The sequence below is a fragment of the Bos taurus genome, chromosome 15 (assembly GCF_002263795.3).
Source record: "Bos taurus isolate L1 Dominette 01449 registration number 42190680 breed Hereford chromosome 15, ARS-UCD2.0, whole genome shotgun sequence".
NCBI classification, from domain to species: Eukaryota; Metazoa; Chordata; class Mammalia; order Artiodactyla; family Bovidae; genus Bos; species Bos taurus.
Genome location: NC_037342.1, coordinates 83,673,936 through 83,699,788, shown reverse-complemented (window position 1 = coordinate 83,699,788; position 25,853 = coordinate 83,673,936). Strand labels below are relative to the sequence as shown.

The 25,853-nt window shown below is 65.1% G+C and overlaps 1 protein-coding gene across 4 annotated transcripts; it reads left to right on the top strand.

Annotated features, from left to right (window-relative positions):
• Positions 1-2,286: 2,286 nt before the first annotated feature.
• On the top strand, positions 2,287-25,014 carry B3GAT1 (beta-1,3-glucuronyltransferase 1). 4 transcript variants are annotated; one of them, XM_059874951.1, is made up of 9 exons: positions 2,287-2,703; positions 6,557-6,867; positions 9,306-9,778; positions 15,568-15,660; positions 15,769-15,915; positions 20,044-20,552; positions 21,096-21,392; positions 22,227-22,326; positions 23,298-25,014. In XM_059874951.1, exons 4-8 carry the CDS (start codon positions 15,657-15,659, stop codon positions 22,311-22,313), a joined length of 1,044 nt encoding a protein of 347 aa, XP_059730934.1. In that variant the 5' UTR covers positions 2,287-2,703; positions 6,557-6,867; positions 9,306-9,778; positions 15,568-15,656; the 3' UTR covers positions 22,314-22,326; positions 23,298-25,014. The 4 variants fall into 4 exon arrangements, with proteins under 4 accessions (XP_059730934.1, XP_024831285.1, XP_024831284.1 ...); XM_024975517.2 differs by lacking the exon at positions 9,306-9,778; XM_024975516.2 differs by lacking the exons at positions 6,557-6,867; positions 9,306-9,778.
• Positions 25,015-25,853: the final 839 nt, after the last annotated feature.

Here is a 25,853-nt window from a genome sequence, read left to right as displayed (position 1 = left end):
CGAGCCCCAGGGGCTGCTGCAGGTGTTTGGAGCGAGGCTCTAAATTCAGAGGGGGAGGGAGACATTCTCACAGACCCGTCGGGCCGACAGAGAGACACGCGCGACCACCCGGTGGGGCTGGTGTGTGCACACGTGTCCACAGGGTGCGGGTAGCTGCCCCGGAGCAGGGAGGGCGTGGGTGTGTGCGTGCGCGTGAACCTGCTTTTGTGTGCATGCTTTGTGTCCACAGAGCTGTGTGTGTCCACTCACTCGGGGTGTTGCCCAAACTTCCCGCGGAAACGGGCAGGTGTCTGTCCTCAGGGAGCCTTGGCATGCTGATTTTAATCCCATGTTATGGTGTTCAGCTGCTTCTAAAAATTAAAGTGTAGAAGTTCCATAAGCAGAGCCCAGGGCTATACTGCAAGGCGGGTCCTGGGAAAAGGGTCTCTTGTCACCTTGCTCTTCCAAGAACGGTGAGCCCGGCCTGTCTGGCCACTCTCCTGCCGGACAAGGGAGAGCCCGGCGGGCCGCAGCGGCGAGGACCGTCGCGACACAGCCGGTTGGTCCAGCCCCTCCGCTGACTGCTCCTGGGAGACGGCCAGCCAGGAGGGGTCTCAGGCAGGGCCTTCAGAGTTGGCCTGAAGGCCTGGCTTCTGTACAAACTCCCCCGAGCTCAGCGCCTGGGGGCCGTGACGGACAGCCGCAGTCCTCACACAGAGGGTGACTCCTCTCTGCTGGCATGATGAGGGCTTGGCTTGCGCTTTTACTCCTCGACTCCCCAGGAAGGAGTGAAGGCCCAGTCCCTCCTCAGGGCTGCTCTGCTCCCTGCCCCCCGCCACGGGAGCACACAGGGGAAGATGTATTCTGGGAGCAGGGTTGCTCCAGCTGGGGAGGAGGAAGCAGAGCAGGCCCCTGCCATTCTCGTCTCATCACAAGACCAAGAAGACCCTGCATGCAGCAGGCGGTGCTCGGGCTAGGTTTGCCATGGCCTCCGTGACGGCAGAGCGGGCTGTGAAACACGCGGATGGGAGAGGGGGTGGGGGAGGGCAGCTGGCCCTGGAGGCAGTCACTCACCCTGTTTTCAAATGTCCCTGAAGCAGCTTGCACGGGGACCCCCTCCTCACCTCAAGACCTCAACCAAAGCAGCCGATCGCGAAGCCCCTGCTCCCGCCTGCCCCCACCGCCTCACACCCTCAGCACAAGGAGCAGGGCCGGGCTCCGTAGTGCCCAGGCCAGAGAGGGGCCAGGAGAGGGCCCCATGGTCCCAGTTCAATGCAGAAACACCCAACAGAGGGCCGGGAGGGGGCCACCAAGGGAGGGAAGGAGGCCCCTGACTGCCTCAGTCCCCTGGGGCCGGGAGGCCCCCCACTACTGGAGCTGGCCCCTGTGCTGTGGGAGAGACACAGCGTGGCCCTAACTGCACGTGTCCAGGAGGACGGCCACCTGGGCTGCAAACCCTTAAAACATGTACAAGGAAGGCCTCTCCGTCTGTGGAAACTTGACCAAAGGGCATTTGGAAGGCTCTCCACGGAGGGCTACAGCCCACACCCTCACGCACACACGTGCACACGCAGGGCTGACACCCCTAGACCGTTCGCAACACACAGGCAAGGAACAAGCAGCCACTTCCTGGCCCAAAGAGCCCTTGAAACTCTGGGAGCCTGCGCCTCTCTGCTCCTGTGACCCCTCTGCCCCCCACACCGCCTGGCCCGCGTCTTTCTCCGGGGAAGTCCAGGCTCCTCTGACAAGGAAGGTGGGGTCTGGCCTCCGACCAGGCAGCAGCGCCCCGACGGGGGCCCCCTGGGCCAGACCCCGAGGAACCCCATCTCCACGCACCAGGCACCCCTGCGGCCGGGCAGGCGCCCCTTGTCCCCACCGGCCATCTCCCTCTCCGCCCTCGCGCTCAGCCTCCCAGGCCCAGAGAACCGCCCCCGACTGCCCGCCCGGAAACAATCACCCTTTGAGAAAGGCAGCCAAACTGGGCGCCAGGAACGGCCGGGATGGAGGCGGGGCTGGGGGCGGGGGGCTCTAACTCCCGGAGCGAGGCCTGGCGGTGTCGCCCCCTCCCGCAGCCCCGCTTCAGAGAACAGAGCCGGGCCGCCTGCGCCTGGGAGGGCGCGGGGCGATACCCACCCGGGGGTCCGCGCCTCCTCGCGCCCCCGGCCCCGCCCGCGGGGATGTATAGACGGTCCGCGGCGCGGGTCCCGCCGGCAGCTCGCGCGCGGGGCTGGACGCGCGGGGCGGGGCGCGGGGCGGGGCTAGCGGTGGGCACCAGCGCCGCGGGCGGGCCGGGGGCGGGCCGGGGGCGGGGCTGGCGGCGCTGTCACAGCCGCGGCGGCCCGGGCGCGTCCGCCGCCGCCGAGGGGACTGCGCGCCGGCCCGGTCTGCTGGCTCCGGCCGCGCGCCCCGGCCCCGCGCCTCCGCCCTGCGCCCGGCCGGCTCTGCTCGCTCTGCCGCGCCCCCGTCCTCCCCGCCCGGCTCCCCGCCCCGCGCCCCCAGTGCGCTCGCGGGCTCGGCCGCCGCCTCGCCGAGCGCAGAAGGGCCGGGCCGGGGCGGCGCTGACCCCGCGGCGATGAAGGGGCCTCGGGGGACCCGCAGCCCGAGAGCCCCCGGGGCCGGAGGCGCGCGTGGCCGGGGCCAGCAGCCCGGGGGCGCGGGGACCGGCGCCTAGGGGCCGCCGCCGAGATGGAGCGCGCCGGGGACGATCCGGACTCGCCGCCGCAGGTCAGTGGCCCCGCCGCCGCCGCGTACAGAGCCCCTTTATGCGTCCGCATCGGCGCCCGCGGCATGTGCTACGGGCGCCTGTGCGCGCGCCCCTGTGTGCGTGTGTGCCTGTGTGTGTGTGTGTGCCTGTGTGTGTGTGTGTGCGCGCGCGCGCGTGGATGGTGGTGCGCGCAGCGGGGCGGCTGAGAGTCGGCCAGCATCGGGCCGGGGCCAGGAAGCGCCGCAGTCGAGGGGCTGCTGCGAGACAAGACCTGGGTGGTGCTGGCCCTCCTCGCATCGAGAAGGGGAAGCTGGTTCTCAGCCCCTGCCAGCCGCAGGCCAGGCTCTTAGCTCCCCGGGGCCCTTCCTCCCACCTCAGCAGGTGGTTCCTGGCGACCTGGAGTTGGGGTCAGCACCAATGCTCCGGGTCCCCCAGGGTCGTCCCCAAGCCCAGAGGCTCCAGCCAGTGGCAAGTTAAGTGTCTACAACTCTCCCGCGAGGCAGGGGGCTGAGCAGTGGTGAGGGGGCCCAGCGTCAGGACAGGTGTGCAGGGGGCAGAAGGAGTCAGGACCGAGTTCATTGCCTGCCCTCCACACCCGGACTCAGGCCTGGGGCCCCAGTCCCTCCCAACCAGAGCCCACAGCTTAGGGGAGCAAACTGAGGTGTGAGGCAGCAGAGGATGGAAGGGAGGCCAGGAAGGAGGTGACGACGGCCTGGGGCTGGAGCTGAGGTTGAGAGAACCCGCCCCTGCGCACGCAGAGGCAAAAACAAGACCCTCTCCAGCCCTCTGCCTGTCCTGCCCCGGCCAGGCCTAGTCCCAGCCCGGCGCCGCTTGCGTGGATTCTTGTAGAAGCTGGGCAGCAGGGCTCTGGGGCTCTCTCTGCCTGGATGCTGAGGCCGGCCTTGCAGACGGCTGGTCGCTCCAGGCTGGTGGGGGCAGCTCTGCGTGGGTGGGTGGGGTACCCACCGGGGGCTTGACATGCACTGCTGCACAGGACTGGGTGGGGATGTCCCCGGAGCAGCCGGTGACATCTTGTGTGTAGCTGTGTCAGGGTGGGGCTCACGGCTCCCCCAGTTACGGGGCTGTGGGCGTGTGACTTTACCGGATGGAGGCTCCCGCTTCCCCAGATCCACCTTCTGTCCCCCAGGGCTCCCTGCCTCCAGCACAGAGACAGAGGCATCCCCTCCAAAGCTGCTGAGCTGGGGGCTGTTAGTGGCCTCACTGGACCGAACATCGAGTCCCCTTCCTTTGTTTAGAACAAAGACCCTTCCCCCATGAGACCCTCAAAGAGACTGCACTGCACCCAGTCCATGCCCAGCACCCCCAAAGCTTCTGGAGCTGCATTCATCCCCCTCTCCCCATCTTGGGGAGATGCAGAAGGCTTGCCCGGGTGTGGAGCAGGGAGGCTTGATGGATCCATGCCCCCTTCAGTGCCAGGCGGCTGCTGTGCCCGTTTTGTGCCTGCCCATGGCTGAGCCCCTCCTTGTTGGGGTGTGCTGGCGGCTCACCGGCACGGGACTGAATGCACGCACAGAGGTTCCGGATGAGCAGCAGTGACGGGCCCACCTGAAGGGGGGCTGGTGGAGACTGGGGGCTCCAGAGGAAGAAGCGGAGGGCCAGCCTGCCCCTGGCCGCCGTCTCTGGATGCACCTGGGTTTTCCCCCATGGTTTTGAGGGGCGAGGGGAGAGGGGACACGGGTGGCTGGCCTTCTCTGGCTGTGAGCACAGGGTGATGAGGAGGGCGGAAGCTGCACAAGTGTGGCGGGTCCAGCGGTGAGCTGACCGCAAACCAGGCTCTAGGGTCAGGGAAGCGTGTTGGTCCAGCTTGGTCAGAGGAGGGGCTGAGCGGGCCGGGAACTGCCCGAGTGCCCCCCTCTGCTGAGCGCTGGACAGGAGGAGAGGCCGGGCTAGGGAAGAGAATCTGAGAGTCCGAGGCAGGTGGAGCAGCTGCGGGAGAAGGCAGACAAAGACGCAGAAGCATGGGCGCCGGGGTCCAGCAGAGTGGGGCCACCTCGGGCCTCCTTCCGAGATGCCCGCCTGTGTCGGCAGCCAGCGGCCAGTGCAGGGGGCCGGCCCCCCAGGAACGCGGGGGAGCGTGGGCTTCAGGGGAGCCCCGGGCAGAAGGGACTGTCTTGCGTGTGCCCACCCCCACGCCTTCTGGGGAGAAGAAGAAGGGAAGCTTGCTCGCAGCCCAGGCCTGCAGGCCAGAAGTCCTCTGCGGGGCCTGCTGAGCGTATGGGGTCAGCACGCGGAGGTGGTGCCATGCAGGGCACAGGCTGGCCAGGCCGAGGCTGCCTCGGTCTCTGTGATCGGCTGGGAGGACTTTGGGGAAAGCGGAGGCCTCTAGGCCCTGATTCCTGAACGTCTGTAGACCCAGGAGCCTCTCTAGCCAGGCTGTCTGTAGGTGAAGCACTCGAGAGGCATCAACATCGTGTCTGCATCTGTTCCGTCCCTGTGAGCCCCTGGCATCCGGAAGCCTCTGAATGGAGTAGCCGTTCTCCCACCCTGGGGCCGCCTCACCGGCCTTGCTGCCGGCTCTCCGTTCAGACCTCCGCCTCCAGGCCTGGGGCCTGGTCCTGCCCCTGCCGTTCCACTGAGGGAGACACACTGAGTGTCCCCCTGCTGAATGGCAGCAACACGGTTTCCGTGCGTAATCAGTGGTTGGTGCGATCATTGCATTTCTTGGCCAGTGTCCCCCCAAAATACGTGCAACCGACAGGAACCCCAGGCCGGTGGCCCCTTGGTGTGGGTGCTGCCAGCTGGCCAGGTGGGCGGGGGCCGCTCCAACCCTGCTCCACACTTGCTCACTGAGCACCTACTGTGTCCCGGGCCCCGGGCCAGTCCCAGGGAGGTAAGGCGTCAAGCGGGCCCCAGTCAGATCAGGTTTTCTGTTTAGCTTAGCTTTGGAAGGAAGGACTGTGTGGGTTGCCTTTTTTTTTTTTTTTTTTTTTTTTGCAGCTACAGCAAATTTACTTTCCTAATGAGGTTTAGCTGCAGCCAATATTAAAATGAATCTGTGCTCCCCGAGCGCAGCAGCTGACGGCAGGGCAGTGGCCTCCCCGCCAAGCGCCTGGCAGGGCTTAGGGCTTTGCCGCCCAGAAGCTCAATGGAGGGGAGTCTCAGGGTGGACCTCTAAGAGCTGGCTGGACTGGGGATGTCTTCCCTGAGATCAGAGCCCTGAGCAGGGGGTCTCCCGCCCCGCAGCTGGGAGATGGGGGGCCCTGGTCGTTGTTCATGAAGGAGGGGGAGGGGGCAGGGCCATGGGGGTCAGAGGGCAGGTGTCAGGAGGGACCCAGCCTGAGGTCCTCATGGACCCTGCGCGCTGCTGAGCGAGTGCCGTTGCCTCCTCCTCCCCCTGCCCCGTCTCGCTTCCTTCCCTGTCTCGCTTCCTTCCCTGGGGAGTGGTGAGCACTGGTCTGTCACGCCCGGCGCTCGGAGCCTCAGAGCCTGGCGGGACGTGGAGCAGCTGCCCCCTCCCCTGGTGGGCATCCCCCAGTCACGCCAGCGCTTTCTGCAAGCTCAGGCGCGCACGGGGCTGTGGCTGCCCCGCAGGATGGCACAGACGCGTCCGGGACGAGCCCAGCGTCCCTGAGTGCCCCTGGCAAGAGCTGCCCCGGGCTTGGCACTGCGCCTGCGAGCGCGGAGAGCGGGGCCTGCGGACGCGCGTGCTGTGTGCCCACGCTGTGTGCCCTGGGGCCACCCCTGACCCCCTGTGCCCCCGCGTGTCTTGTCTCTGAGTGGGACGATAACAGGATGCTTGTGAGGTGGGAATGAGAATCACAATGAATCGTGTTACTCACTTGGAACAGGAGCAGTAAGTGCTTTGCTCAGCAGGTATTTTTGCCTCTTTTTTTTTTAATTTGGCTGCTCCAGGCCTTAGTTGCAGCATGCCGGATCTTTGGTTACGTCGTGCAGACTCTTCGCTCCTGCGTGTGGGATCCAGTTCCCTGATCAGGGTGGAACCAGGGCCCCTGCATTGGGAGCGTGCAGTCTTTGCCACTGGATCGCCAGGGAACTCCCAGCAATTTTTAAATCATTCATTCCATGGTAGTTAACGTTCCATCTACCTACATTTGGACGACACGAAGTCTGCCTGGCACACGGAGGGGCCCAGCTGTGGCCTTGCTTCTGTCGCCCACCGCCCTGAGCCTGTCTCCTCCCTGTGGTGGGGCCGTGGCCACACGGTAAGCCCGGCACCATCTCGGGTCGTGTTCGCCTTTGCGAGTGAGCACAGCTCCCCCTCCTGCCCCCAAAGGGCCCTGCTTAGCCCCGTGCGTTCAAGATAAAGGAGCACACGAGGTTCCGGCCTCCAGGGCGTCTGGGCAGGCAGGGGCAGCCAGGGTCGGGAGGGCTCTACCTGGCTCCCAGCCCTGGTCCTGAGGGAGAGGAGCCCCTGGCCAGGCAGGCCCAGCAACCAGCTGCTGTTGGCTTCCAGGCCCTGCTGTGTCGGCCGCTCGCTGCAGACTCAGTCCCAGGGGCCTCGTCTCCTTATCTAAAATGACAGATGCGTGAGGCATGTGCCCGTGTCTGGCCCCAACCACACTGCTGCCCTCGGTCAGCCCCCGTGATCAACACCCCAGGAGCAGGGTGGGGCGCCCACCTGCCGAGAGGACAGGGGGCAGAGCAAGCAGGTCTGGGAGCCAGCAGTGGCTGGGGAGACCATCTGCCCAGAGTTAGGGTTCTGCATCTGTAGATGCAGCCTTCTTTCTGCAGATCAGAAAGCTGCCCGCAGAGGTTCTGCTTCTGTTTTGGGTCATGCAGGACCTTGCTGCCTGGCCCCGCACTGTGGCCTGAGTCTAACTCTGCCCTCCCTGTCTCAGGCCCCCAGGCAGGGGGCGAGAGGCCCTCCCCCACCAGCCAGCCAGGCCTCCGCTGTCCTCCCGTGACAGCTGGCGGGAGGACGCACCTACACTGTCCTGCCAGGGCCCCAGGGAAGGTCAGCTGGCTCAGGCCACAGGCAGCGCATTGGAAATACACAGGAAACTTTAATTAGATCAGTGAATCAGCAGCCTGCATGGTGTGTGCACATAGTCTGACCACACTCTGACCACACGGTGTGTGCACACCCTCTGCCCCCAGCCTCTGTGCTGAGCAGTTGTTCTGTTTCCTTTCATCCTCTGAGCCTCTGAGGTGAAGGGAAGTGTTGCTCGCCTAACTCACCCTGTGCTGACATGGACTTTCTCTTGTCCCCGTGAACCTCCTGCTGGGAGCCAGCATCCACGCCTCCACCCCTCCCCACACCCCTGGCTGGAAACACCAGCTCTGTGTGCATGTGTGCATGCACGTGTGTGTGTGCTTGCCAGCCTCTCACCATGCCCTGCGCACGCCTAGAGCCTTGCCTGGAACCCCTGGGGCGCATCCCCTGGACGTGCCCGCTGTGTGTCTCGCCATGGAGACCCCTGCCGGCCAGCAGGAAGGTCTGGCGCTGGGCCCACACAGGTGCCGCCCGGCGCAGTCCCCAGTGTGTCGCTGCTGACCCACCCACGCATGGCTGTTGGGTGGCAGGTCCTTTTCTGTGGCAGAGATTCATAGAATGCACAGTTAGGTGCACCACCTTAACGGCTCTCAAGTGCTCAGGGCGCCCAGGACATCCCCACTGCGCACCTGTCCAGCTCCAGGACTCCTCATTGTGCACGCTGGAAGCTGTGTGCTTCCCTAGCCCCCGTTCTGCCCGAGCCCGACCACCTTGTGCCTCTGTGAGCGGGTCAGGGGCTTGGTCCTGTTGTGCCGTGCCTCCCTGAGCCCAGAGTCCTCCAGGTCTCTGTGTCAGAGCAGCATCAGCGCTGGTCTCCGCTGGGCTGGGTCACTCCATGTGGAGCGTCTTGCCGGCCCGGTCCTCAGACAGGCAGGCCGTTTGCTGCCAGACCGTGGGGGGGAGGCAGTCCACGGTGGCGTCTCCCCACTGCCCTTCCTGCCCAGGGATGCAGACGCCTCTGTGCTCTGAGAACCAGGCGCCTGGAGCCCCACCTTCCCCGACAGTCCAGTGCTGACCGCAGGGCCGGCGTGCTCGACAGCCCCCGGGAGACAGGGAGGCAAGAGCATGGCTGGCTGAGGCTACAGGCAGGGCCAGCAAAGGGGCAGCCCAGCCAGGACCCCAGGCGAGGAGCCGGCCCCTTGCAGAGCCTGGGGTGGGGCCACTGGCCCCGGAGCCCCGTGCATGGGGCGGCCCTCTGCACGCCCCTCGTGAGGCTCAGCCTGTCTAGATCACCGTCTGGGGCTGACACTGGGACCCTGGGTCCCTCACCCCCCCGGGGTGGGGCCTGGGCTGAGACTAGGGACTCTGGGTCCATCACCCCCTCCCCAGGGTGAGGTCTGGGCTGAGACTGGGACCTTGGGTCCCTCACCCCCCCAGGGTGGGGTCTGGGCTGAGACTAGGGACTCTGGGTCCATCACCCACCCCCCGAGGTGAGGCCTGGGGCTGAGACTGGGGTGCTGTCGCTGCCCGTTCGGGCGCCGCACCTCCTGCAACACTTCTCCCAGTGTCTCTCCCAGCGCGGGGGCGGCTGACCCCAGGGAGGGAACGGGGCGGCAGGAGAGACAGGCGGCAGAGGCAGTGAGAGCAGCCTCAGAAGCCTGGCAGGAAACGGGCAGCCCTGCGTCAACCTCCCACCTCCGAACTCAGCCCCGAGCCCGAAGGAGGAGCCTCGGCTTGCCTACCCTGGAGACGGAGGGAGACGGGGCACCCTGCCCTCCCTGGAGTCCACGCCACGGGCACCACCTGCAGGCACAGCCTCGTCTAGGGGAGGGAGGAACCGCTGTGAGAGCCGCCTGAGGCTGGCCAGGCCCAGAGGAGCCAGGGACCCTGCGTCCCGTCTCTGCCAGACGCGGACGCTCAGCTGGAGTCACGAGCGGGCTGCTGCCATCCCCGCTACGATATTCCACGTCTTGCAGCCTTCGTGGCGCTCTCTGCGGGGCAGGCCCTGCACTGGGGTTTTCCACAGACCCCTCAGCGGATCCCAAATTGCCCAACGAGCGTTGGCGAAGGAGACTCAGTGCCAGAGACACAGTGCAGCCTCCACAGCGTGCAGGGCCCAGAGGAGTCCGGAGGAGCCCCTGGCCTGGGGGCTGCAGACGGACACAGAACCAGCAAGACCGGTGGGTTCACGCAGGGTGTGGGCTGGCCGCAGAGTGTGTGGGGCCTGGCAAGCTTCGGGGGTCAGGCCAAGGGCTCAGAGTGCCAGGTGGCCTCCCCTGGAGACTTCAGGGTGGGTGGGACCCCCATGCCAAACCGCAGGCCAGCAGCTCGAAGGGAAACAGGCAGAGAGAAGCAGGATGCCCAGACAGCGGGGGAGGGCAGTGGGGACAGACGGCCACGCGCTGCCACCCCAGCAAGGCTGAGCGCACCCTCGCCCGGGGCCTGCAGGCTCTGCACCCTGTCCTAGGCAGCGCGTCCTCGGACGCCCAGCCCCCGGGCCCTGGCCCCTGGCCCCTGCCCTCCGTTTCCCATCAGAGCCCCGACTCCTGCCCCCGCCCACCCAGGCCGGTGCCCGGGGGCCCCACGCGCTGAGTGCCAGCATGTCCTGAGCTGCCCCAAGCCTCCAGGGCCCGGGGCAGTGCAGCGAGCCGGGCGCTGAGGGGCAGCATGTTCCAGGGTGTTTGCTGCGGCCGCGCTGGACTCAGGCAAGGCCGTGTCCCAGGGCCAGGGTCACCGTCTGCTGCGTACACACAGCCTCTCCTGGGGGACGTTCCTCAGAGGCCTCTGCGCCCTGAGGCCATGCGTGTGCCCAGGAACTCACTCAGAGGCGGTCCTGGCCGCGAGCTCACGTGCACACATGATGATATCACCTGGGGAGGGGGGGCTGGCTCCGAGTGGCTCGCAGAATGGACCTAGCGCCGCCGCCTCCCTAGTGAAACTTCAGCCTGCGTCCGGGGGCAGGGAGCTGGCGCTTCGGCCTCTGTGGGGCTGCATCACAATCGATGGTGCTGAGGTGCAGCGCAGTGCCCAGCTGGTGCCCAGGCTTCCTGCAAGGTGGCCAGCGGGCTTGGGGACACTCAGACCCCCGAGCAGGGCTGTGACAGGCCTCGTGGACGGGACAGCTGCCCAAGGCCCTCCCGCGACGGCTCTCATGGGGGCGCTCACCCGGGCCGGCCGCTGTTGGGTGGGCCACTCTCCCTCTGGTCTGTGTCCCCACCTGGAGCCACGCTGCAGGTCACGCGTGTGCCTCGGGCCCAGCCCAGGACACCCAGGACACACCCCAGGTGACACCCTCCTGCGAGGGGCCGTGGGGCACGTGGACGACCCTCCGCATGAAGACGGGGACGTCAGTCAGGCCACTGGTGCCACGGGTTTGTGCCATTCGGACTCCTGCAGCGCAGGGGACCACTCACATCAGACCCTTCTCCATTCTCTACTGAGTCAGAATCCAAACCCGATCCCAAGGCTATTTCTGAAAAACTGGAAGAGAAACCAAGGAGCCATTTCATACACGACCGACGGACTGTTGTTTCCTGACTCCTGGGTGGAAGAAACCTGAAGCCGTCACCGCAGCCTGTGCTGAGCGGGTGTCCTTCCGCCCCGGCCAGGGGCTGGGGTCTCGGCCAAAGCGGAGGAAGATGGCACCAGGCCCGGGGTCGCTCCAGCCCCCACCGTGTGAGCCGGTGGAGAGCCCCTCCTGGCTGACCCGGACCCTTGGTGCTGCCCGAGGGGCCAGGTCTGCCAGCAGGAGCAGTATGCGTGGAGTGGGTGTGAGCGCTCTGAGACTCTGACCCAGGCCCTCCAGGCCTGTTTCCTAGCCTGTGAAATGGGGCCAAGACTGCCCTGCCTGTCTCAGAGGCCGCCGTGGCTTGCAGAGAAGGAACCCAGCCTGCCAAGGCAGGGCTGCAGCCCCGGGGGTCGTCCGAGCCCTCCTGGGGTGGAAGGCCCCCTCTTCCACCTGCTCCGGGAGTGAGGGCAGAGCCGGGGGTCAGCAGCTGCCACGTGCTGCCCTCTCCCCGCAGAGCCAGTGGGGTGGGGAGGCTGGGGAGTGAGGCATGGGGCCAGCTGATGCATGTGGACCCTCAGGGAGGGAGCCAGTTAGCTGTGGCCTCAGGCTTGTCCTGCGCAGGGGCTGCGGGGTTGATGCTGAGTCCTGTTAGGGCTCGTGGGGTCCCATTAGGTCTCAGAGACCATCTGAGGCCGAGGGTGAGCCGGCCCTTCCCAGCGTCCTGCCCGCTGACCTCTGCTGAACTCTGCTGACCTCCGCTCGGCTTCCCTAGTCCAGCCCCAGGGCACTCGGCTCCCAGGGACAGGGGGCAGCTGCTCTCCTCACAGCCCAGCAGGGTCACCTCCACCCATTCAGGACCAATGCCCTGGCCTGTCTGTGTGGTGCAGGCAGGTGGGGGGCCCTCTCGGGGCCAGGGAGCTGCGGCCTCCCCAGAGTATGTAAGGTTGCTCCTCATTCGTCCGCAACGGCCCTGCGTGCTCTCGTCATCTCTGTGCACACTCAGTCATGTCTGACTCTGCAACCCCACGGGCTGCAGCCCTCCAGGCTCCTCTGTCCATGGGGATTCTCCAGGCAAGAAGACTGGAGTAGGGTGCCGTGCTCTCCTCCAGGGGATCTTCCCAACCCAGGGATTGAACCCGAGTCTCCTGCGTCTCCTGCCCTGTAGGCAGATTTTTTACCGTTGAGCCACCAGGGAAGCCCCTTATCATCACAGAATATGGCAGAAAAAAAGAAATACAGGCGGGAAAGGAAGAAAGCCCTCGTTTCTATGAGAATTACATTGAATGCTCTCCAAAGCTTCCATGAGGCGAGTCCGGGAAAACGTTCTTCAGGAGAGGTGAAGACCGGTGGGAAACATCATACGAACGCTGAAGGACGCCGTGCAGGTCACTCACTGAGCGTCCCCTGGTCGCGGACCACTTTGGGGAAGTCAGGTCGGGGCCGCGGGCGCTGTGCCCGGGGGATGACTCCCCGCGGGCCGTGAGCTCCCGGGACATCCTTGGCCTTGCAGGCAGAGTCGCACAGGCTGGCAGTGGGCGCTCGATCAGGGAAAGGACTTCGGCTGGGCGGGGGTCAGGGTGTGCGCAGCTTGTACACAATACTCTGGGGGTTCTTCTCCCCGTGGCCTCCTGCGACCCGCCTGCCAGCCACGATCCCAGGCCTACGGGCACCATGGCCCTTGCCCTGCTCGAGGGCTTGGGGGGGAAGGTCTGTGTGTAACTGACCTCCACCAAACACACACACGTGCGCACACACACGTGCACATGCATACACATACACATGCGGCACACACATGCACACATGTACACACACACGTGTACACCTGTGCACACGCACACACGTACACAATGTACATGCACAGCACGCTCACGCGAACACATACGCGTGCACACACACGTACACATACACGTGTACACCTGTGCACATGCATACACGCACACAATGTACATGCACAGCATGCACACGCAAACACATAGGCATGCACATGCATGCACACGCACACATGCACACACGTGTACACATGCTCGCACACACGTGCACACACACCTGCACATGCACACACACATGCAGCACACACATGCACACACGTACACACACGTGTGCACCTGTGCACATGTGTACACGCACACAATGTGCATGCACAGCATGCACACGCACGCACACATGCAGACACGTGTACACATGCACGCACACATACGTGCACGCACCAGCTCTGCAGATACCTCCCTAAGTGGCAGGACAGAGCTGTGTGAGCCTCCCTCCCTGCGGGCCAGGCGCATCCAACCCCCAACCCACCACCGCCGCCACCACATGGCCCCTGAATCCAGCAGGGCCCTTCCCACCACCAGTGGGACTAAACCAGCTCCTCCCCAGGTGTGGGGCGTGGGCAAGCTTTCTGCTGGAATCCCTGCAGTCTCAGAAGGCAGGCTGCCGTGAGCCTCATAGCCAAGTTCGCCCAGCCTCTTCCGGGCAGCCTGCTTGAGGCTGGACCCCAGGCCGGCTGCCCACCACCCCTCCCGGGCCACGGCCCGCAGTCATCCTTGCAGTCCCCTCTCAGACTCAGGCCTCTGCGTCTGGGGTGCTCTGCCTGCCCCACTCCATGCCCCCACCCCAGGCCCCCTGATCCCCGCTCCCAGCCACCCAGCCCCAGGCCTGCCCCGCACAGACCCCTGCTGGCCAGCTGGCTCCCTTGGAGGCTGGGGGCTCCCCGCTTCACTTCATAACCGCCTGGTAATTAGCTTCATGACTTCACCGCCGTGCTTATAATAGCCTCCATTAAAGTTATGGGATTTTCAAGCCGTAATGGCTTCCAAAGTAATTAATGCACAACTGGGTTTATGGCTAAGTTTATTTTTAGAGCTTTCCTGCCTCTCCCTCCTTCCCACCATAGATGTTTTGACCAGATAGACTGGACGGGATCAGAGCATCGTCCCCCTCAGGCCGTTGCCTCTGTCCCCTCCTACTCCACGGGGGATCGGGACCTGCAGGGGGCTGCCCCCCAAGGGGTTCTGGGGCCTGACCCCCTTCCCCCACTCCTGTCTGGGTTCAGGCCTGGCCCCAGCACAAGCCGTCCCCTGTGGCCTCGGCAAGCACCAGGAGGAAGGGGATGCAGGAGGACTCAGAGAGCGGCGAGTGATCCCTGGGGGAGGCCACGGCGGGGGCCGGGTGCCCAGGCCAGGCCAGCTCCCACGGCCAGACGCCTGGAAAAGCCCCAGGGAACCCCACAACCCAAGGAGGCCTCCCTGTGTGGCCTGCGGCGGCCAACCAGACCGAGGTCCCAATCCAGTGTTTGGCGTCCTACCCAGGGGCTCGGCACTGGTGGGGCTGGCCGGGGAGGCGGCCCAACACCCAGACGGGCAGGCAGCGTAGCCTCTGGGCTCCTCCCGCGGGGCCGCGGCCAGGAGCGTGGAGGTAGCTCGGGGTCCAGGAACCCGCCCTGAGCCTGCATCGTTTGACCCCAAGGCCTATCCGCCATCTGCTCCAAGCAGGCCGTGCAGACAGGCCGGGGCGGCCACTGGCGCGCACCCACCCGCCGGGAGGGCTGCAGGCCAGAGGACCAGGTCGGGAGGAGGGACGCAGTGCCTCCAAGAGTCCTGCTCAGCCTGGCTCTCAGCCAGGAGAGACGGCCGTCCGCCTGCCTGCGGCCTGGTGGGCGTGACCTTGGGGGCTCGGCCTGCCAGACAGGACACCTGGGGGGCCCACGCGCAGGGACAGGCGGGCTGCCCATGGCTGTCCCCCCCCCAGGCCGCCCCTGTGGACCCAGAGGTGTCTTGCAGGGCTCTCAGCACAGAAGTGGGGGCGGGGGAGGGGGGTGACAGCTCCCAGGAGGCTGGGAGGCAGGGCGCCAATCCCTCATCATGAGCTCAGCCGGCCCGGAGGGGAGCTGTCGGCACGCGACCCCCTCAGCTGACCCCTGAGCCCCCTCGGCTGGCCCCTGAGCTCCTCGGCTGACCCCCGAGCCCCCTCGGCTGGCCCCCGAGCCCCCTCGGCTGGCCCCCGAGCCCCCTGGGCTGGCCCCCGGGGCGGCTGGCCCCGAGCCCCTTGGCTGGCCCCCAGCCCCCTCGGCTGGCCCCCGGCTGTGGCTCCAGCCTGGGCCCTGTCCCGTCCAGGCTTGCTGAGGGTGCACCCTCCCAGAGTCCACTTCCAAACACTACTGGCCAGTCCTCTGAGGACTCACTCGGCGCAGATGCCTTCATCCAGGCTGTAAAACGAGGTCCGAGCACAAGGCTGTGGCCGTCACAGCCACCTCAGCCTGAGCACTCTCTGTGTCCTCCCAGAGGCAGGCTGCAAGGCCCACGGGCATTAAAGCCTTGGAAACTAGGTGCCCTCTTCATAAACGGGCCTGGGGGTAAGCCGGGGGAACCCAGGCAGGGGTGTCTGGACCGAGGGGGCACCGCCTGTCCTCGGCCCCACGGGGCGGCACCCCAGGCCTCTGGCCAGCCTCTCTGTCCCCTCTTGCAGGTGTTCACCCCACAGGGCTCCTGACCCACTGCAGACAGCACCCCTTCCCAGACTCCGGTCGGGCTGGACTCCGCAGAGCTGCGTCGGCAATGGGTGGGTTGAGCGGTCAGGCCCGTGGGCTGGCGTGCGGCTCCCCGTGGCCCCGTGCCTGGCCCACCCGGCCCACTCGTATGCTTTTCTCCCTCTGCGGCCGCTGCCCAGCTCACGAGGAGCTGTGGGCCCAGCCAGCCTTGGAGATGCCGAAGCGACGGGACGTCCTCGCCGTCGTGCTCATCGTGCTCCCCTGGACACTGCTGGTCACCGTGTGGCACCAGAGCACCGTCGCGCCCCTGCTCGCCGCACGCAAGGGTGAGTCCCGCCCCGCCGGGAGACCGCAGCCTGCAGGCCTGAGTCTCCTGACGGGGTGACCACAGCCCGGAGGCCTGAGTCTCCTGACAGGGTGACCGCAGCCCGGAGGCCTGAGTCTCCTGACGGGGTGACCGCAGCCCGGAGGCCTGAGTCTCCTGACGGGGTGACCGCAGCCTGGAGGCCTGAGCCTCCTGACAGGGTGACCGCAGCCTGGAGGCCTGAGTCTCCCTTAACAGGGTGACCACAGCCTGCAGGCCTGAGTCTCCTGACGGGGTGACCACAGCCCGGAGGCCTGAGCCTCCTGACAGGGTGACTGCAGCCCGGAGGCCTGAGTCTCCCTTAACAGGGTGACCGCAGCCCGGAGGCCTGAGTCTCCTGACGGGGTGACCACAGACTGCAGGCCTGAGCCTCCTGACAGGGTGACCACAGCCTGGAGGCCTGAGTCTCCTGACAGGGTGACCGCAGCCTGGAGGCCTGAGCCTCCTGACAGGGTGATCACAGCCTGGAGGCCTGAGTCTCCTGATGGGGTGACCGCAGCCTGGAGGCCTGAGTCTCCCTTGATGGGGTGACTGCAGCCTGGAGGCCTGAGTCTCCTGACGGGGTGACCACAGCCTGCAGGCCTGAGTCTCCCTTGATGGGGTGACTGCAGCCTGGAGGCCTGAGACTCCTGACGGGGTGACCACGGCCTGAAGGCTAACTCTCCCTTAACGGGGTGACCGCAGCCTGGAGGCTGGAGGCCTGACTCTCCCCTGACGGGGTGACCACAGCCTGGAGGGAGGCCTGACTCCCCTGACGGAGTGGCCACAGCCTGGATGGCTGACTCTCCCCTGATTGGCCAGTGGGAACCTGGGGCCGACTTGGCTGATGACTGCACCCTTGGGGGCTGACCTGGGGCTTGGATGGTGCCATGCATCCAGGCTCAGAGCCTCGCGGGCTTTCTTCTGCACCCACGCCCAGGACATGCACCACGGACGGGCTGGGGGGGTACACCATGGGAGGGCTCAGGGGTGGTGGGCGTGCACCATGGGAGGGCTAGGGGGTGCATACCCCACAGGAGGGCTGGGGGGTGCAGCATGGGAGGCCTCAGGGTTGGGGGGCATGCACTGTGGTAGGGCTTGGGGTTGGGTGGTGGGATTTCCAGCCTGTGTTACTGAAAGCCTTTCAGGGCGAGCGTCTTCTTTTCCTGGTCAGGAAGCCCTGACGCAGCCCCCAGCCCCCAGAGCAGGCAGGGCCAAGAGCCCCAGTCTGGTGCGGGCAGCCCTCACCGTGACGCTTCAGGCTGCTCATCGCTGCAGGGGCCTGAAGCTTCCTCCAGGAGGACTGGGCCGAGCGTGGCTCAGCGCCCACCGTCCGTCGGGCGCCTGGAGCTCTCCCAGCATTTCCTCCCCTCGCTCCTTGGTGCTTTATCTTTTTTTGGCTGAGCTGAGTGGCTCGTGGGATCTTAGTTCCCTGAGCAGGGACTGAACCCAGCCCATGGCAGTGAGAGCGCCAAGTCCTAACCCTGGACCGCCAGGGAGCCCTGCTGCTTGTCCTTGTAGAGCCGTCACCGCGGCACCTCACGAGGTCTGTCGCGTGGGATGTAACACCACGTGCTTCTGTTCTCAGCGGCGCTTTGGGCTCAGGGACGCCAGGCTGCCGCGCTCAGCACGGCCGGTCATGCCTAGAGACGGGACTTGGCGCCCTGGCCCCAGGGCAGCCGCGATGGTGACACAGGCAGCACCAGAGGGCGATGGGGGCCCTGAGGACCGGAGGCGGCGGCAACCCTGACCCAGCCCGTCTTAGGCTCGCAGACCCTCCAGGGCGCAGAGCTGCCTGCGGGGGTGTGATCACAGGGCAGGGGGAGGGGGGGGACGCTCAGGGTCCTTCCCTAGCCTTGGGCTCCAGAGCTCTGCTCGCGGCAGGATACACTAACCCTTATTTATGTCCTGGTCTGCAGCTGCTCTCTGGAAGCTTGTTTTCTTTTCCCAGTTTGACTTAAAACTCCTGCAGAAAGTCCCCTTGGTTGCCTGTGCCGGTCTCCCCACCCTGCACCCGCAGCCCGGGGGCAGGCTCCCACCTGGGCTGTGTGTCCCCAGTGGGGGTCATTAGCCCGTGGGAACTCTCCGAGAGCCGGGGACTTGTATGTCACCGCGGAGCCCAGTGCCCAGCCCCAGGCCAGCACCCACATCCACACCTGCGTGTTGACTAGAGCTGTAGGAAGCCCAGCCTCCCGGGACCCCCTTCACCCCCTGCACGGGATTGCCCCCACTACCCTTTCCATAGTTGGACATCTTACTGTCCGCCTCTGCACAGGAGAGATGTTGTGAGCCCGGGCTGTGTTCCGAGCCCCTAAACCCACAAGGAGATGCAGTTATCAGCTCCCCTTCGCAGCTGCCAGTAGTGACCAGAGGCCAGGCCCCTGGCTCAGGGTCCTGTGGTTAGTGCAGAGCTGGCCGGGTCTGAGCCTCGGAGCTCGGACCCCAAGGTCTGGCCTCCGACCATCCCACCTCCGGCTGAGATGGCCCCGGAGCAGCGAGCACCCAGAGTCCTTCACGTGGCCAGACAGGCCTCGGTTGGGGGCGGGGGGCGCTTTCAGAACGGGAGGGGTGTGGGCTGGTCCCCCCATGAGGGGCTGCTGGCTCCCCACGGGGATGCAGATAAGGGAGAAAGCCTGGCCATCAGAGCTGCCCTGGCGGGAGCAGGGCACCTCCAGGGGCTCCCATGCCTGCGTGTCATGGAGGTGGGCCTCTGCCCGGCTCCACACACACCCATCCTGGGCGCACGGCTGGGCAGGGGCACAGGCAAGGCCCCAGGGGCTGTGAACGCATGACAGGAACGTGCATGTGAGGAGACACACAGGCCCAGAGGAGCCGAGGCGGGTCTCCACCCCGCCCTTTGGCCCAAACATGGGACATCGACAGTCAGAAGGGATGGGCTCGGGATCCAGAAGCATCTTGCCCACCATGGACAGCCCCCAGGACAGAGTGCTGTGGTGAAGCCCCACACTCCACAGCGAGGTTTGGGAGCTAGATTCTGGGTCAGGCCCCAGAGCACCTTTGGGGCAACCCCCACAGGTCCCTTCCCCCCGGGGGAGCAGGAGGGGGACAGGGAGGGGAGGACGGGGGCAACGGCCTGAGAGGGAGGCTCTGATCCTGTCCAGTCTATCTGGAACCCAGGTGAGGTGCTCCTGGACTCTGGGGCCACAGGCCGCATGGCACCAAAGCACTAAGGTTGCCCCAGGCAGGAGCGCTAGTGCCCCAGGCTCCTCAGCAGCTCTGGGGAGAAGGGCGCGGGCAGTGTGGTGGGCGCTTCGCCACACAAAGCCTGGCACAGACGGGAGCCCCGGGTGCGATGCTGCAGCTTGGCCAGCTGCCCTTAAACCGCTCAGAGCTGTCGAAAGCCAGGCATAGGGGTCAGAAAGAGGAGGACCCAGGGCGAGGGTGTCAGGCAGCCAGCCTTAACCATCAGCGGCAGCCCCCAGGACCCCAGAGAGGTGTGCACTGACTCTCCCACAGGAGCAGAGGAGAGCCGGGCGGGCTGGTACCTGTACCCAGTACACCTGTACCCAGTACCTGTACCCCAGTACTCCTGTACCCAGTACCTCTGTACCCAGCATCTGTACCCAGTACCCCTGTACTCAGTACTTATACCAAATACTCCTGTACCCAGTACCTTTGTACCCAGTGCTCATACCCAGTACCCTTATACCCAGCGTCGGTACCCAGTACTCCTGTACCCAGTACCCCTGTTTCCAGTACCTGTACTCAGTACCCCTGGAATCAGTACTTATACCCAGTATTCCTGTACCCAGTACCCTTCTACCCAGTACCATTGTACCCAGTACTTATATGCAGTACTCCTTACACAGTACCCTATACCCAGTACCTCAGTGCTATACTCAGTACCCCTGTATCCAGTACCGTGTACCCAGTACCCCTGTACCCAGTACCCCTGTACTCAGTACCTTATCCAGTACCCCTGTTCCCAGTACCACTGTACCCTGTAACCAGTACCTCTACCCAGTACCCCGTACCCAGTACCTTACCCAGTGCCCCTATGCTCAGCACCTTATCCAGTACCTCTGTACCCAGTGCCTCTGTGCCCAGCACTTGTGCCCAGTGTCCCCACACCCCCTCCTCTGATCTGCAGATGACAGTGGTGACCCCCGGCGCGAGGCACCCCCTGGCACGGACCCCAGGGAGTACTGCATGTCCGACCGGGACATCGTGGAGGTGGTGCGCACAGAGTACGTGTACACGCGGCCCCCGCCCTGGTCTGACACACTGCCCACCATCCACGTGGTGACGCCCACCTACAGTCGCCCGGTGCAGAAGGCAGAGCTCACTCGCTTGGCCAACACGCTACTGCATGTGCCCAACCTGCACTGGCTGGTGGTGGAGGATGCGCCGCGCCGCACCCCGCTGACGGCACGCCTGCTGCGCGACACCGGCCTCAACTACACGCACCTGCACGTGGAGACGCCACGCAACTACAAGCTGCGGGGGGATGCGCGTGATCCGCGCATCCCCCGGGGCACCATGCAGCGCAACCTGGCGCTGCGCTGGCTGCGGGAGACCTTCCCGCGCAATTCCAGCCAGCCTGGCGTGGTGTACTTTGCGGACGACGACAACACCTACAGCCTGGAGCTCTTCGAGGAGGTGCGGGCCGCGGATACACAGACCAGTACCTGTACTCAGTACCCCTGGGACCAGTACTTATACCCAGTACTCCTGTACCCAGTACCCTTGTACCCAGTACCATTGTACCCAGTACTTATATGCAGTACTCCTTACACAGTACGGAGTACGCGGATATGCAGACCAGGGAGGGCGGGGAACCTGGCGAAGGGGGAGGAGGCCTGCATGGGCTCCCAGACCGACCAACCCACCGCAGCCCTGGCTTCAGGCACTGTCTGGAGGAGGGCTTCCAGTGGGGGAGGGGAGGAGGGTTCCCCGTCCACCTTCAGTGTCCCCCCAACTCCCATCCCCCGAGTTTGGGAATCAGGACAGTGGGGGAGGGGAGGGAGTCATTTCAGACTCTAAATCGGGGAGACAGAGCTTTTGCAGCAAAGGACAAAGCACAGGTCACGTGACAAGGGAAGCACCAGCTGCTTGCAGGGTGGCCTTGCTCACAGCCCTGGCCAGTCCTCTGCAGACGCCCGCCCTGGGCGGCCCAGGTGTCCTGACTCTTCTCCCCTCTAGATGCGCAGCACCAGGAGGGTGTCTGTGTGGCCCGTCGCCTTCGTCGGTGGCCTTCGGTACGAGGCCCCGAGGGTCAATGGGGCAGGGAAGGTGGTTGGCTGGAAGACGGTGTTCGACCCCCACCGGCCGTTTGCCATAGACATGGCGGGATTTGCAGTCAACCTGCGGCTCATCCTGCAGCGGAGCCAGGCCTACTTCAAGCTGCGTGGCGTGAAGGGCGGCTACCAGGAGAGCAGCCTGCTGCGCGAGCTCGTCACCCTCAGCGACCTGGAGCCCAAGGCGGCCAACTGCACCAAGGTGGGCGCCCGCCAAGCTCGCAGCGCGGCACAGGCCAGCTCCTGCCCGCGAGGCTCCCTGCTAATCAGGGACCTGCACAGCCAGTGGACAGCCAGCCTCCCTCCAGGGTGGCGGGTCTGTGGCCCTTCAGGCAGCCACACTAAAGGTGGGCAGGGGGACGAGGAGGGGGCCCCCAGGCAGGCAAAGCCTAGGAATGAATTCCTCCCTCACCACGCATCAGCTGGGCTCCATACTTCCATGCCAGACACACCTACATGTGTGCACACACATGCACACGTGGGCACATGTGTACACATGCACACACACACATGCATATGCCAGTGCACATGCACCGACATGCACAGACACGGGCACATGTGTGTGCATGCATGTGCACACACGCCCATGCACGTGCACACGAGCACGAGTGTATGTGCCCAGTACACACGCACACACAGGCGTGCACACACATGTTCGTGCATATGCTCATGCACACACATGCATAGATACGTCTTCCTACCAGTTTGGACTTCTCCAGTTGGGGACCAGGCTGGCACTTAGCTGAGCTGGAGGCCCCAGAACTGTCTCCCTCAAGATCCATCAAAAAGCACAGGGGAGGCTGAGAAGCAAGAGGAAAACTTGGGACCACTTTCTCTCTTCTTTGTAGCTGCAGATTTTCTGTTTCCAATAGATATTGTGAAGGCAGCCTATGTACAAAGAGCAAGAATGAGGGGGTAGGCAGAAATACAGAACAATGGAGAAAGTCTTGCTGGAACAGGGCTGGAGGGGAGGGGCAAGGGTGGGAGGGCGAGGTCGGGGCCGGCCCCATGTGGTCTTATGTCTCTGGACACACAGATCCTGGTCTGGCACACGCGGACCGAGAAACCAGTGCTGGTGAATGAGGGGAAGAAAGGCTTCACTGACCCCACGGTGGAGATCTGAGCCCCGGACACAGGTAAGGGGATGCGAGCCGGTGACACCCTGATCAGCACCCCCTCCAAGCTTGGGTGTAGAGTAAACCTGCCAAGGCGTTTCCTCCTGGTCTTTAATCATGACAGTCACAGCAAAGGCCCCATGGAGTGGAGGAGGCAGAGATGAAGTCAGTAGGTGGCAACCTCCCCGCACACCTGGGCCCCCCAGCTGGGTCCCCGCACACCTGCACCCCCCCAAGCTGGGTCCCCGCACACCTGGGCCTCCCAGCTGGGTCTCTGCACAGCTGGATCCCCACACAGCTGGGTCCCTGCACACCTGGGCCCTTCCTTGCTGCTTGGAGGCCTTCACCTCACAGCACCGCCTCGTGACGGCTCCCTGTCTCCCCATCTCATTCTGGCCACAAACCTGTCCTCGTATGAGGCCCTGCTGGGTGGACTCACCCGGGCTCTGTCTGCATGGTTTCCTCCTCAGTTGAGGTAGAAGCGTGGACTCCAGATTCTGGCCCAGTTCCTAGGCTCCCATTTCCCTCATTTTCTTCATCTGCTAAATGGGTTGTTGGGGCACCAGAAATAGTCTCTGGCACTGCCCAACTGCTGCTGCTTTTATTTGGTCCTTAAAAATCCTGTACTGAAGTAGTTCACAGGCTCTATTTACGCTTTAGAGATACAGGAACGAAACTCAGAAAAGCTGAGTGGATTGTGCCAGTAACCCGCACAGCCAGGCCCTTCCTGAGCTGGAGGCTTGCTGTGAGTGGGGTTCTCTTGGTCTTCAGGCCTCGGAGTCAGGCTGCAGCTTTTGTGCCTCGCTGGCAACAGCCCAACTGCAGGAGACCGCGGGGGTCATGACCCTGAGCATGGCAGATCACCTGGGCCACGACCAGACCGCAGTGGGTCAGACAGAGCACGCTCCCAGCTCCTCGGGCGTCTGGGGGGGCCCCGTGGACCCCAGCTCCCAGCGGCCCCCTCACGCTGCTCCCTCGCTCTCTCCCCTCAGGAGCGCCTTCTGAGACCTGCTCCTGGCCGCCTCCTCTCCCCACGCCGTGTCCCTCTGAGGCACACTCCCGTGGACTCGCTGCCACCCTCCCTTCCCCTGTGGGGCCTTCAGAGAGAGCCCGGCCCCATGCCGGGACGAAGGACGGAGACCCTAAAGCACAGAACCCCCAGACCTGTTGTGCTCCACCCGCCCGGCAATCCTGCGGGGTCGACGCCATGGGCCCCGAAATAGGGGACTGCCCGGCTGGGATGGAGGTGAGAGCCCGGCAGAGCGGCCCCTGGCCCCATGGGGCCCCACGGCCACCGGACGGTGGTCCCCAGCCCCAGGCGTCCGGACCAAGCTGCTCCCGGGAGAGGAGGTCGGCGCCCTAGCGGGCTTTCCTTGCTCCCGCCTCCTTGCTCCCGCCTCCAGAGCCTGGGGCCGCCTGAGCGCCTGGCAGGCCCGGCTGTACCTGCCTCGCGGGGGGAGCAGAGCCCCTCCAGGCCCTCGCCCCACCCCCCCGCCCAGCGCGGAAGGAGCCGCCCGCCCACTGCCGCGCCTGGGCCGGGACTGGGGAGGCAAACGCCCCCACCAGAGCGGCCGCCGGGGCTCAAGGTGCAGGTGGGCCAGGAGCAGAGAGAGGAAGGGCCGGGCGGTGTCCTCCCCGCCCCGGCCGGGGCTTTGGCCTAGCGGAGGGGTCGACAGAAGGGCACGGAGGTGACCTGAACCCAGAGGGCGGGAGACCGAGCCCAGACTGCTGGCAAATCGTGACTTACACACAGAGTGGGAAGCAAAACCTCGCTTATCCCAAATGGGGCGCACAGTCAGCTGGCCTCCCGTCCCTCCCCATCCCCCCCAACCACGCAGCCTCCCGCCAGGAGGGAGGCGCTGGTCCCCCTGCCTTCCCCGCGGGCCAGCCCTCTGCCAGCCCCCTCTCATGCTCCTGACGGCTGGAAGCACAATTTTCATCCCCTGAGAGGCAGAGGAACGGCTCGCGCCCCGCCCGAAACAGGTGTTTACTTTTAACGCTAACAGCCCCCACCCTCCTGAAACTCGCCGGATGGGCCCGAGGGCTGTGGAGAGCCCGCTCCTGGGTATGGGGGGGGGGCCGTGGCCTCAGCGCAGCGACCCAGAGTGCCAAGCAGCATCGCCGCCTGTGCTGAAGGGAGTTTACCTCCTCACCATGGTCAGGAGAGCATCCCACAACCCCCTACCCAGAGCCCTGAGCCGCCTTGCAGGGCCCGGGAACCACGGGGGTAACAGTGACCAGCTGAGTGGGTGAATTTGCGCCGGGCACCGTGGCCTCGCTCACGGGACCAACCCTGGACGCTGGGTCAGCTCGCCTGGCTGGACAACTGTCTTGGCCAGAAGGCCAGGGCTGGTTTTCAGGAAATTGGTGATGAACCACGAAACGGGATCGTCTCTTTTTGTTTCTTTTTGGCAGATACTAGTTCAGTTGTTCACCTAACACCCTCTCTTCGCTGCATGTGTATTTATTTAGTTATAACCCTGGTGGACTGCAGCTTCCGTCTTCGTTGGGAATGAGTTCGTTATGAGCCATGGTTGGGTCGGTGACCACAGCTTGTTTGCTCCCCCGTCGGGAGTGGGGGGGCGGGGCAGAGCCCGGAGGACACAGTGGGGAGGGCGGCCCCCACAGCTGCACCGTCGTCTGTTTTAATTTAACTGTATTTAATTTGTTTCGAAATTAAAAGTCAACTATGGTTTTTAACCGTCTTAACCCTCCTCCACCCTGCCTGCTTTCTCATCACTTAAGCGCCCAGCCTGTACTGTGAGGTGCCCCTCTGGACACTCCCTGCTCCAGGTGCCACGTGGGCCCCGAAAGCCTTGGGGTCACCTCCCACGAGGACACGAACACAAAGCCCTGGCGCTGCAGACGCCATCCGCACCAGGAGGCGGACAAGGGGCGTGGGGTGGGCGCGGGTGGCATCAGAACGGCCTCTGGGCAGATGCGCAGAGACCGGGATCCGGGGCAGAGCGCTCCGTCAGCAGGAGGCGCTTGGCAGATGGGCCCTGAGGGCAGCTGACTCTGGGGGGTGGGGTGTCAGACACGAGAGCAGGGGACACTGGACAGGCGGCCTGGGAGTGGGAGGAGGGGCTGCCAGACTTTCGGAGCAGAGGGTGGGCTTGGTCCAGCCGGCCTTCTGGAAGAATCGCTTGCCTCCTGTGCTCCCCACGAACAGGACGAGGGCAGGCGGCTGGAGACCATGGCGGGTCCGGCGAGGCGGGTCAGGTCTGGGCGCGTGGCGGGGTGAGCTGCTGGGCCAGGTACGGGGTTTGAGAGGAGCCGAGGAGAGCCAGACAGAGCAGAGAGCTTTGTCCATCGCTCCAGGCAGACTGCAGGGGTCCACGCGGCGACAACAGTGTGGGGTCATGTGACTCACACACTCACGGGAGGTGAGCAGCCAGCGGCTGGGGCCCCTGAGCTCAGACGGGGATGCACGTTGCGGAGAACAAGCCTGAAGGCTGTTGACAAGCCCTTCATGCACGGCCTCAGCAGCAAGTACAGACGGAGCAGGAGGAGGCCTGGGAGGGCCTCAGACGCCCAGCACTCAGAGG